Raw genomic sequence first — 12,792 nt, 5'->3', positions numbered from 1 at the left:
TTCGACCAATGGCAAAGCGCGCTTTTTACAAACTCATATGAGTCCAGGAAGTTGACAGCCCACTGTGGTGAGAAAGGACGGGGCTAGTGGTTTTTAAATCTGCACAAAACACCCGATAAACCAAAACATTTGGAGCTGTTCCGGTCTGAAATACTTTACTGGATGATCGGAAGGAAGAAACGGATACTCTGTTGAATTATAGGAACACAGAAGGTCCGTATGTAGCCAGGCTTGTGGTCGGGGTAAAGCTAGCTTCTCTGGGGTAATTTTCACAAGTCAGCACGATGGTTTGTACTGTGTTACTAACAGGCATGCGCTTTTACGATTAGACAGATTGTTTGAGAACTTTAAATTAGCACATGTTAACGTTTTAAAGTCTTGTGTGTCTTTTTTGTTGTTGTTTTCATTGCATGTTTGGTGTCTTTTGCCCATCTCCATACTACCCTTGTTAGAAGCCTGTTTGGTATTTTGGTTGCTCAGCTTTAATTTCTTTCTGTCTTTAGTTGCTTCAGTTGCTCCTCACAGCTTTATCTCCTCATCATGGACTCTTCTCCAATCCTTCGTCAACAGAGTCAGAATAAAATCCGCAGTGACTTTATGAGGTGAGACTGATGATTTGAGCCGCAGTTACTGATATAGAATTTAAGAGCTGGGACTTATTTGGTCTGTCTACAGAAGCGTGTTTATTTGTTTGTCTCATAGTAAAATATACCTTTCTAAATCTCAGGTATCAAATCAGTACTGGTATTAAAAATGTCAGGCAGCTTGTTCCTCTCCTGTATCTGCCTCCCATCTTGTCTGGTTTTGTTTGTCCTTGGATCAGTTTTTCCCCCTTTTTTTCCCCTTTGCATGCTGCCTCTGGTGATTTCCCAGCCTCGAGCTGGGTTGTGTGACAAAGCTGACTGGTTTTCTTTTTTCAGAATGAAGAATGAACAAAACAAAAAGGTAGCGGACCCAAAGCCTTCCAAACCCATGTCAGCATCTCACCTTTCCAACAAAAATATTGAGAACAAAGATCCAGGAAGCTCAGCCACTGGTAAAAAGGCACCTCCGCGAGCAGGTATAAGCAGACTTCCGGTGCTTGCAAAGTCCCTCCATCTTCAGACTCCCTCGGACTTCAGTCAGTCCCACTGCAGGTGGGAGGAGAAACCTCTGGCTGTAAGCATCTCCTTTTGATCCTGTAGATTTCCATATTTTTATTTACTCGGGTTAGTCTGATGTGTTTAATAAGCGTTTTCCTTTTTCTGCAGCGAAAAGCGCCGAAGAAAAAGCCACTCACTCGGCCTGTACCTTTTAACCTGTCACAGCCCAAAAGCACAAGAACGGCTGCTGAAAACCAACCTCTGGCTGTCCCAAAGCTTAGGACTCATGCAAACACAAAACCGTCTAAACATCCAACCGCTTTAAACTGCAACAAGGACTCAACCAAAGCAGCAGGGAAGTCTCTCGGAAAGACAACAGAAGATGCTTCCCACCTACCGGGACCAACTGGGCCTTCCAGCACATTTCAGACTTCATCTTTGTCCACTGCTATGTCATCCCTTCCTGATAGTGCTGCTACTTCTGCACAGCCTGCTCCCAGCGCAGAGGTCTATTTGAATAGCATGAACCTGCTCAGTCTAAAAGACCATTCAAAAACAGCACATGCTAGTCGGACCACGCAGTGCAATTCTTCAAAAGGTAGTAAGCTTGTTTATTTATCGCATCTAAGGCACAAACTTCCACCTATATTTTGTGGATAATCACTTAAAGCTTGCAGGCTGTATTTCCCTCACTCCTTAAAATCCATGGAAATCCATTTATTTTGTCCAGTGAAAATAAAGATATTAAGAGAGTTTCTCTTGGGCTTTTTTTCTTTTGCATTATAGAAAAGGGGGAGAACTTCCAGCCTGACCATGCGGCTTTGCTTAGCATCCTCCGGAACGAAGGAGTGGGCGTCACAGGTCCGGCGCCTACGACTCCGCAGTCCAAACCGTACAACTATTTGGTGAGTTGGATTCATAGCGGTGCATTCTTTATCGTGCTTTTTTTTTTTGTTTGCTTGTTTTTAATGCCTGTAGTTGCAGCAGGTAAACATTTTTTAAAGGTGTCCAATGATCATGTGTGCAGCCCCAGCGAGTGTCCGTCATGAAGAGCCGGCAGAAAGCTGGAGCCCCTGCAGGTCAGTGTAAGATGGAGAACACAGCATGCGCTTGGCACATACATGAGAACATTGTAAAAGACTTATTTTATAGTAGATGGCTGAGCAGTCCCTTTGAAATACTATATAAATATAATAAAAATGCCACAATTATGAGTCTCAATAACTGGAAGCCAATTTTATTCAAACTAAACATCAGGCAGTGTTAGTTGGGTGTTCATAATGTTCAGTATTACACTTACATCACATTATTTCAATGATTGTTGTCTGTACTGTTCTCACAGGATCAGTGAAGTCTGTGCAGTTCTCTCCAGACCCCGCTGCGCTGCAAAGCATCCTCCAGAACGAGGGAGTGAAAGCTGGAGGGCCCGTGGGCGCAACACCCCGAAGTTCAGTCTGTCCACCAAGCAGGGCGACTTCAATCTACACAGTAAATTTGTGTTCACTTCTGTACTTCATCATACTTGTTACATTGTCATTATTGCTTTTTTTGCTTTTTAAGTGCTGCCTTTGAAATAATTTCTTCTTTCTTCAGGCTCAGAGAGTGCCGGTTAGAAAGAATCGTCCAGAGGCGACTGCTGTGCCAGCAAGTAAGATGCAGCATTGCTCCACTCGTTATCTTTATAAAACCCAAAGCACTCTTATCTCGTTGTCCTTTTAATCTGATGTGACGTGGCTTTTTTCTCCTGAGCAGCAGCAGCACTCAAAGAGACGGCGCTGAACAAATGGACCCCACAGAGAGTCCGCAACACCAGACATCAGCCCCTGTCTGCTATGGTCAGTATGTATTTAATGTATGTTGGCACTCTGTCCGGGTAGTCTGTTGTGTTGTGCACAATTACCGCGTTAACTCATAATGCTTCTGTTTGCAGAAATGGCATCAGTCGCCATACGGCACTCCTGGATTCAAGAGTTGCAAAACCAACCTTCAGCCCCAACAGGAGGTGAGACGGGAAACCCTGACTTAACCTATTATTTTATACTGTTTATGTGTGTGTGTGTGTGTGGCAGTGCCAAAAGATGTTCTTAAGTACTTTGCGTAAATATTGTTTAACTAGTAACCATAAAAGGGAATCAGGAACTGATCTAAATGAACACATAAAAAGTTTTAACTAAAAAAGCTTTTTGGTTTTAAAATATTAAGCTACAATGTCAGTATCCCAACTTTGGGAGTGATGAGCGGTGGGGAAGGAGCGAGACATCCTTTATTTCGAATACGCCTCACTAAGCATCTCTTTATACCTTCTAGTATAACTCTGTTGAACAAATCCAGGTAGGGATGGGTATTGATAAGATTTTCATGATTCCGATTCTGTTTAACGATTCGATTCTTTATCGATTCTTTTTTAAAAAGGAGAACACTAAGGTCGATTAGCTTAGAACTTTGTTTTATATCTTCTCTTTGAACAAGATAGACATTTAGGAGTAACATGGCCTTACGAACCCAACAGTGACATATTAAGAGATCCACAGCCTACGGCTCTTCAATGGGGTGTCACAGGGTCCCCAGGAAAAAAAATTGTAAATGTAAAATAATAAAATAAATATTCTTCTGTAGCAATAACAAAGTATAACATAAATTATTCTGTAGCAATTACACAAGAATATCCAGTAATGTCCCTGCCTGCAATTAAACACATTCACTTACTGAAAATCATCTGCTGTGGCAAAGAGGTGCAAGCCTTTGACCACAAATGTCACTGCTCGGTGACATTCGTCTATCCTGGCCTGAAAGGAGACGCTACCGGTAGACTGCAGCGAGAACTGCCAGCATCTGAGCCAGACTCTGTCTCTCTCATCATGGTCACCTAAATGCACAGTAATGGCAGGTTTGTAATAAGGCAGATCGCGCTAACATAATCTGCACTGTTGTTGATTATTTACCTGCTGCATTAACGGGAGAGGACGTGCAAACGTTACCGCTGCTGCTGGGTTGAGATTCACGAGTCCGGAGCGGAATTAAAAACACGACATTCATTTAAGGTCATCGCGTGTTTTGTGAGCAAATGCTTTTGCATATTCGTAGCGTTTCCTCCCTTAAATGAAATATCTACTTTTCAAGTATTGCAAGTTGCCCTGTTGTCATCCGTTCTCGTAAAGTGTAACCAAAGTTTTGAGGCGCCGTGTTTCCTGCCAGGTAAATGACGCTCCGCAACGTGGTGACGTCATTCGGGGCGACTGGAATCGATAAGGGAATCATTTGCAAAAATGGCATCGAAAACCGGTTCTCAACATGAACCGGTTTTCGATACCCATCCCTAAATCCAGGTGATATATAATATCTGATCAGGTATGATATGGTGTCACTTGCACGTATTTTTGCTTTCATCTCTGTGTCTTTAGTGTTGGTAATTGTGACGTCTTTGTTGTTGTGGTTTTATTTGTCTGACAGCTTCCACGAGGCACAAATGAAATTTCCAAATTAATAAATCTAAATCTCTGTGGGCCTCAATAATAATGGTAATGATCAGATTAGTGCTGATGGTGTGTTTCGATTTTAGTCCTCAGAGATGCAGGTAAAAAAAGTTTACAGGAAACGTTCTTGGTGTCGGTCCTTGTAGACTGGGTCAGGACAACATGCTGTGGTGTGACTGCGAATCAGCTGCCTTCAAAAGTGTTTTAATAACTCTTCAAACTCCCCCAATAAATGTTTATCCATCATGACTTTGAGCACCTTATTTCCCAACGGGTCACCACAGCGGACAGGTGCGAATGGTTGATTTGGCACTTATTTTCACCCCCCCCCATTTATCCAGGCTTGGGCTCAGCGCTAGGCGTACACTACTCCATTTAATTTGGAACCACTGTACCACACCACACAAAACAAAAAAAGATGTAAAAACAATATAAGAAACATAAACATATTGGACAATAAAGACGAGAAAATGAAACGAGCAAACCCAGTCTGGACTGATGAAACCAAACTGAATTATAAATAACAAAGGAATTAAATCTTAAAGAAACAAATTTCCAAATATAAAACACTTCAAACTCTCGGCACCGCCGCAGGAAAAGAGGTGAAGCAGAAAGAGAGCGCTGCTTTAAGTTTCCACATCCAAAGTTTTTCTTTATAAAATAACTATTTATGTTGTTTTATGCTTATGATGGGAAATGATTAGAAGCCTTTTTTTTGAATGAGGCCTATAAATGAGATGTGAAAAGGTAAAAAGCAGAGATCGCTCTCATGGCCTGAGAACAGATTTCTCAACTCAAAAACCTGTAAGAGTCATTTCTAACAGTTTTTTTAACATGGAATAATGAGAGATGCGCTATAGATTTAAATATAATAATAATAATTAAAAAAATTATTACGTTTAAAAAATCATGTAACTACAATATATTTGGGGACAAATGCACATTTTATTTTGTGTCAGTTACAGTTCCTTTAACCTTTTGCAGGAGGTGGTGCAGAGACTGTTTGATGAAGAAGAAGAAGAGCAGAGCACAAATGTGACAGAAAAAGATTGCGAGCAGCGACCAGTTCAAGCCTCAGCTGTGAGAATTTGAAGCGACCGATCCACATTCAATTAAGTTCTTCTGATTAAAGTAGTAGCTTAACAATCAGTGTATTTTTGTTTTCTATTCATGTCTCCAGAGTAAATCTCACTGTGACAAAGAGGAGGAGAAGAGCAGGACCAACGATGATGATGAGGAGGAGGAGGAGAAGTTGGTGGGAGAACAGATGTTCTTGCAGGCCGAGCACAGAGAGTCTGTTATCTTTTTCTCGACGGGCAAAAAGTTGTTCAGAGTGCCACGTTTAGAGAAGCTGGGGGACTCTGCTCTGCAGGATCAGTGCGCTCCAGTTTCACCAGAAGAGAGAAAGGGGCCGCCAGTGCACGGCGAGGTGCCGGCTGTGCCAGAACCGAGCTGTAAGATCAGCCCTGCTGTTCAGCGCCCGCACAGAGGTAACTGATCGATCACACTCCCCTTAACCTCTCCGAGCTGACTCGGAGTAACCGTTGAAGCTGTTTTCTGAACAGAGTGGTTTCGTGGTGTGAAAACCACAAGTGTTGTCTTTATGGGGAAAGGGTTAATGTTGTGACATTTATTAAAGTGTAGACTAAAAGTGAGTGCCAGGAGAAAAAGAACCACAATATTTGATTTAAAAAGTGACAAAAATTGACACAATTTTCCTGCTATTAAATAATTAGATTCTTTAATTAATTTTTACGAAGGCTGCAGATATTTATTTATTTTTTTTTCCTGTCACAGATCTCGTTGGTCAGAAGACTTGCTCTGTGAGTTCTGCAGTGTTGATGTTGCGCAAGCGTTTTCCTCCCCTGGAGGAGCTGCGTTTGGACGAGGAGGTGGCCACCTACACATCAGCGTCTGTCCGGGCTCCCCCTGGGTTTGCTCCCCTTCGACCTTCCTGCGGAAACCCTCTGGCCTCCATTTTGCACTTCGAAGAGTCCACTGTAAGTGTAGCTCTGACAATCTGCAGTGTAACATAAACTTTATATCACTGCTTTATGGTTTCTTCTTTTCTTTTTTTATTGAATTGTAAATACTAGCATGCTGTCGCTCTGCCTGAGTGGGTTCTCTCCAGCTACTCTGGCTTTCTCCCACAGTCTAAAGACGTGTGAAAGTGAGTGTGTGTGGCTCTCTATCCATGTCAGCTCTGTGATGGTCTCCTGTCCAGGGTGGACCTCATGTTTTGCTCTATGACAGCTGGACTAGAGCAAAAGTGCAACCCTGAACTGGATCAAGGTTGAGTGGATGGATGGAAGTATTCAGTTCAGAGTTTGCTTCTAAAGAAAATTATAGTTGGCAGAACAACACAGGATTTTTGATTTATTGTGACTTTTATTCAAATTATTCCATTTTGAAAAACCAAGAAAAGGGAAACCATGATGGTACAAACATAAAAGAAATAGGACCCTGCACAACGCAGGTGATGTTGCAGCAGGGATCTGAAGGTGTCATAGGGGATCATCTTATTGTTAGGGTTGTCTGCAGGCTCTTTACCTCACTATCTCAGTATATAAAGCACCTCGAGGCGACTGTATAAGAGTGGAAAGGAAACAGACGCCACAGAGGAGTAGTTGTTCTCTGTGGAGGACACGTGGCCTTGCAGCTCTAGCATCGACACAGATAAGTGGATGTTCTCACAGAGGCACAAAATCACCTTCTGAATTGACTGAAAAAGTTAAATAAACAGAAAGACCAAAGTAAACGATGGCCCTCTGAACAGACACACTATAAACACAAAAAAAAAAAGTGCTTTCAGTCGTAAGTCGGCGCTCCAAACTACCGCTTATCATAAAACCTCAGAGAAGCCATAATCTGGAAGAAAATTCTGAAAGGAGACACGTTTTGTTTTCATCTGTTCACACAGTGCAGATGCTGTAGTCTCACACTGATCCTATGCTGCATGCCACGAAACAGGTTTTGGTGTTTTTAGAAGTGCCTGTAAACAACATTGACCACCTCTTCTTTTGTTTATAGCATAGAATCAAAGCATTTTTAAGTATCATCGCTTTATTTCAGTGCATTCTTGGTTGGATGCTGTTCTCTGATCGTTTATGTGAACATTTCAGCTTAATAGTCAGTTTAATAGACCGACAGCATGTTTTGGAAATGTCGTGGCACAGAAAAGCTCAAATGAAGACCATCTGGAACATGAATAAAAGTTTTAAAGCAATGTTAATGATCAGTTATAGAAAAACTGAGTATATAATATTTGGCGGTTTGATTATTGGGTGTGATAACAGTTGCAGCAGTGTATGAAGCTGAAGATATCTTAAACGAAGATCAATCCGTCTTTATTTCACACTCAGTGGTCCAGGAAAAAACAATAAAGTTACATTAAACACGTCATTATTTGCTCACAAACAGACAGCTGTACCAGTGCGTCCATATTAAAGAGCAGTGATTTGCTGAACACACATTAATCTCAGAAGCATTAAGCTAAAAAAAATACATTTTACAGATGAGATAATAGAGCTTTAAATGTGCTGAGTCCACTCTCTCTTCAGTAATAATCTTACGGCATCATTATCGCATCATTATTATCATTAGTTTCCACATGAAGATGTTTGCTTGTGCATTTGTATCATTTTCCCGTAAACATCTTCATCATCTGTTGTTTGATCTGTAATGACGTGTCTAAGATGTGCGAGCTAATTACAGACACTAAAATCAGGTAATCTGATGAGCATGTGTCCTCTGTGGTTTTACACATCATTATAAAACCCCAATTCCCAAAAAATTGGCACGCTGTGTAAAATGTAAATAACAACAAAATGCACTGGTTTCCAAACACTTTAAATTGAGATAATGTCTCTTTTTAAGAAAAATCTTTGCTCATTTTGAATTTAAAGGCAGCAAAACGTCCTAAAAGTTGTGACGAGGCAACAAAAGGCTGGAAAAGTCAGTGGTGTTTAAAAGAAACAGACATTTAGGTTAATGTGCAACAGGTCAATGACTTGATTGGGTTTAAAAATAGCATTTGAGAGAGGCAGAAGTTCACCAAACTGCATCGACAAATTGTGGAACAAATTCAGAAAAATGTTCATCAGCATAAAATGATGAAGACTTTGAATATCTCATCATGTACAGAACTTAATATCATTAAAGGATTCGATGAACCCAGAGAAATCGAGGCTGAAAATCTGTTATTGGATGATCTTCGAACCCTCGGTGCTGTCAAATTTAAAAATAAGCTAATATGTTCCTTAAAATGCTGAGTTTTCTTGAGAAATGGAGAGTACCTACTTTGTCGTTCCCTCATAGAAACAAATACGAGTCCAATTTATAGCTTCAAAAGAAAGCTGTAAGAATTATAAATGGATTAAGGTTATTATTCACCAATTACACGTTACTAATTATTTATTAAACTACATTAATTCACACGTTTTCACCCTGCACATGTGATGTACAAAATGATCTACCTCCAAACTGTATTCACGGGTTGTTTAAACCAGCGGTCTCCAACCTTTTTTGCGCCACGGACCGGTTTATGCCCGATGATATTTTCATGGACCGGCCTTTAATGTGTCGCGGATAAATACAACAAAATAAAACTAGTACTGGTACCGAAAAAAGAAGATTTATTCATAACACACGTGAAAAGACCCGGGAAAACAGAGTTAACGATAAAAACGATAACAAAATAACGCTGAAAACCGATAAAAACCCTGAAAACTATACATTTCACACCTGAGCCTCAACTCTCGCGGCCCGGTACCAAACGACTCACGGACCGGTACCGGTCCGAGGCCCGGGGGTTGGGGACCGCTGGTTTAAACCATATTTGAAAAAAGTACAGTTCAGGACGATTTACAGGTGTACGTCTGCAGTAGGGACACAGTAAGACGAGGTAAATAAATATTAAACTGTCGACATTTGCTTTATTTTTATCTTGTTTGGTTTTGCTTTAAAGGTGTATAAAACATGCTGTGTAAATGGAATAAGGTGTCATTTTCTATAGCACGAATTGAACCTTTTAGTCAGTTTGTTCTACTAATTTCAGTTCTATTTGTCTGTTGTTGTTGTTTTTTTCCTTCTGTAGCTGATGTAAGATTTAAAGCACTTAAAACTGACCACGATAAGACTCTGTGTGATCTGAGTGCTGCACAGAACACTCGGACATCAGGACAGCAGCGTAAATATTCTCTGTGGTCTGATGTGTTTGATGTGCACAGTCAGAATAAATATTTGTCTTGATTTTGTTTTTCAGAGATTTGTCCCAATTGGTTCCGATCTCTCGTCCGGTCCGCCGTCTCCACTGCGGGACAGTTGACTTGCACCACAGCTGCAGTGTTTGCTTTCACTGTGAAACGCTGACTTCACTTTACAAATATTTGTCGAACACTGACGCCGCCAGGTCAATGGCTGCTCCAAAAAGAAAAAGGGTATATCTAAATTATACTGTTTTTCTTTCATAACTACAGACACTTGTATGTTTTTAATAAAGTAGATTAAAGTTATCTTTTTGGGACCCAGGTCCAATGTATGTGTTGAAAAAATATTTTTTTAAAAGGTCAATGAAGAGTCCACACCAGATCAGTGCTGTTGGCTGTAGTGTACATGTGGATCAATGGTTCGGATCTCTGTGATGTACAGTGTTTGTAATAAATAGTTGTTACTGTCTGGCCATGTGTGGTTTGTTTGTTTGTTTGTTTGTTTGTTTTTTAAAAGCACATACACAATCTAAGATTTGTTGATTTATGGGAAGTAATTTCAGGATTTGACCCCATGATAAAAACTAACACTTTGAATAGTGTCAGACAAATATTTGTTTCATGTCTTTACCTTCAGTTATTTCATGTTTGTGAAGATGATGCTTTAAGTTTGGTTAAGATTGACAGTTTGCTATATTTTAGAGAATCAAGTAGAGATTTGCACATTCGTTTAATGCCACAAAGATCCTTAGTTTGGTCCCGGGAGGAGACACAAATCCCTTTGAAGTTGTGTCAGGTATGTAAAAGTCTCCCAAATCGCACATCCGGAGCTACCTGCTGTGCTCCTGTGAATAAGAGAGCTGCTGAAATCATCATTGCCCCACTCACATGTACTCCTTAGCACTGAGATATGGAAACGACACTTCAGTGATGCAAAATCTCATACCGTCTTGCATTCTGCACTTTATTTCTTGGCCAGATATAAAGGTCAACCATTTTTCTAGAAACATGCAAAGCATCCTGTTCAGTCATGTGATGAGGTGTCCTGTTAGGAGTTATGGAGTAATATATGAAACATGTAGCCAGCTGCTGAATCACCTCTGCTCCCATGGGCTGATTTCATCCACGTCCAGAGGTTTGCATGAAGCAAAGCAAAGGTGCTTAGTGAGGTAACATCAAGATTAAAAGCAGGTTTTCATGGAGGTACATCTCATGCTGAACTAGACTGCAGACCTAACCTGCACAGGAGCAACAGGAGAAACATTATGGAGGTTATATGTACCGTGTGTAAATTATGCAAAGAAAAATCTACTTAAATTTGTTTTGTTTTTTACTTTTCCCCCCTTTACTCTCACACCACTGAACACTGCCAGAGTTAAAGCTGAAACCATCCATCACACATTAACTTTAATTAGTCCAATCTTTTATTGATCGTGAATAAGTCTTGATTGATTCATTACTTGCCAGTTTCCTTGGTGACTTTCAGCTCTTCTGATAAATGTCTAAAGCACAATACAGGTTCATACAGACCCAATTAAGAAGGGACATGTGTATGGGGCACCGCAAGTGCCAAAATTAAATTAATAAATACATGATTAAATAATTATTAAATTATTCATTTATTTAAATGTTAAATAAATAAATAATTTATTAAAAACATAATTAATTTCTTATATATGCCATTAAATGTGTGTAATGTGAAAGCCATAAAGTATTTATTAAATACATAATTATAATAATAACAATAAATGATGAAATTTGTAATTATTACATAACATATCAATTCATTTTTCCTAAAAAGAACAATTGATTTATTTCACTAATTATTTCAGGCTTACAAAATTACTTAAACTTTCAGAGCATGTGATTGGTTAGCCAGTACAGTCAAGACAGAAAGAGCCCTGATAATGAGTCATGGTGTGGACTCGTTGCATTTGAAATGAAATTACCAACAGCAAAGGCAGAGGAAAGCAGCCCAAACTGTAAGTAACATTGAGAAATACTGTTCCTGTTTCACCAAATACACAAGATTTTTTGGGGTGAGAGTGTAGTGGGATAACTTTTAAATATCTTGTTGATTTGTTGAGGTAAAGCTTATTTATTATGTTCCAATATTTTCTATTGCTCCAGAATTAATGTTTTTAATATCTATCCAGCTTAATTCTAAACTCTAGCTGTGAGAATTATGAGTAAATGTATAATGCTTTACAGAGAAATCTACAGAACAGTGTGTTGATGAAACAATATTATCTGATATACTGGTGTACCATTTTTTTACTGCCTTTTTCATAATTAGTCCAGTGTTTATGTCCTTTCCAAATCATTACACATTAATGGACCTTTTATTCTTAAACATCTTGCCAGATACATGATATATAAAAAGACAAATAAGTAGGTCTGTTCTCTGCTATTTTCATTTCATTTCATTCAAATATTATTAAATATTTATTCATGCGTACAGTGATTTTTGTGTATTTTGAGGGCTCACGCGCTCATGCTTCACAAGTAAAACTATTTTACAAATGTACATCCAAACCTGAAAAAAAATCTACGCACAATTTATTCAGTTCAGCTCATGAATCTGATCATTTCTCATTTCAAAATTCTTTCTGTGTGTACAACTGTCTAAAACCACACCTAACATCTTTCACTCAGTTACAAAGCCTTAAATATATGTGGACGAATCGCTTTATACGCACTTACAGGCACATTGCATGACCACATGGGGTTTTGAGACAAATTTAAAGCTGTACAATCTACAAATGTAAGATGCATTCAAGTCACAGTGTAAATAATTATTTAAATAATTATTTAAAAATAATTTAATTTTTAAATAATTATTTAAAAATAATTTAATTATTTAATTTAATAATAATTTAATTTAATTATTTAAATAATTATTTAAATAATTAAATTAAATTATTATTTAATAATATTATTTAAATTTATTTAAATAATTATTTAAATAATTAAATTAAATTATTATTAAATTAAATAATTAAATTATTTTTAAATAATTATTTAAATAAT

At 38.8% G+C, this 12,792-nt stretch overlaps 1 protein-coding gene across 1 annotated transcript; it reads left to right on the top strand.

The window, feature by feature from the left end:
- Position 1: 1 nt before the first annotated feature.
- troap (trophinin associated protein) lies at positions 2-10,192 on the top strand. The gene is made up of 14 exons (XM_087833638.1): positions 2-213; positions 504-602; positions 921-1,158; positions 1,251-1,683; positions 1,869-1,987; positions 2,110-2,161; positions 2,425-2,570; positions 2,676-2,730; positions 2,832-2,917; positions 3,013-3,084; positions 5,540-5,635; positions 5,736-6,045; positions 6,353-6,555; positions 9,819-10,192. The coding sequence occupies exons 2-14, from the start codon at positions 541-543 to the stop codon at positions 9,879-9,881; spliced, it is 1,935 nt and encodes a 644-aa protein (XP_087689764.1). The 5' UTR covers positions 2-213; positions 504-540; the 3' UTR covers positions 9,882-10,192.
- Positions 10,193-12,792: the final 2,600 nt, after the last annotated feature.

This window comes from Neolamprologus brichardi, chromosome 20, assembly GCF_056152115.1.
Source record: "Neolamprologus brichardi isolate AB-2024 chromosome 20, ASM5615211v1, whole genome shotgun sequence".
NCBI lineage: Eukaryota > Metazoa > Chordata > Actinopteri > Cichliformes > Cichlidae > Neolamprologus > Neolamprologus brichardi.
The sequence above is the reverse complement of the archived record's forward strand: the minus strand, read 5'-3'. Positions and strand labels throughout refer to the sequence as shown.

Bases quoted from the DNA above. Each gene is read 5' to 3' on its own strand.
- troap (XM_087833638.1), top strand. From the start codon at position 541: ATGGACTCTTCTCCAATCCTTCGTCAACAGAGTCAGAATAAAATCCGC. The intron at 3,085-5,539 runs GTGAGACGGGAA...AACCTTTTGCAG, and splicing joins ACCTTCAGCCCCAACAGGAG to GAGGTGGTGCAGAGACTGTT. The intron at 6,046-6,352 runs GTAACTGATCGA...TTCCTGTCACAG, and splicing joins TGTTCAGCGCCCGCACAGAG to ATCTCGTTGGTCAGAAGACT.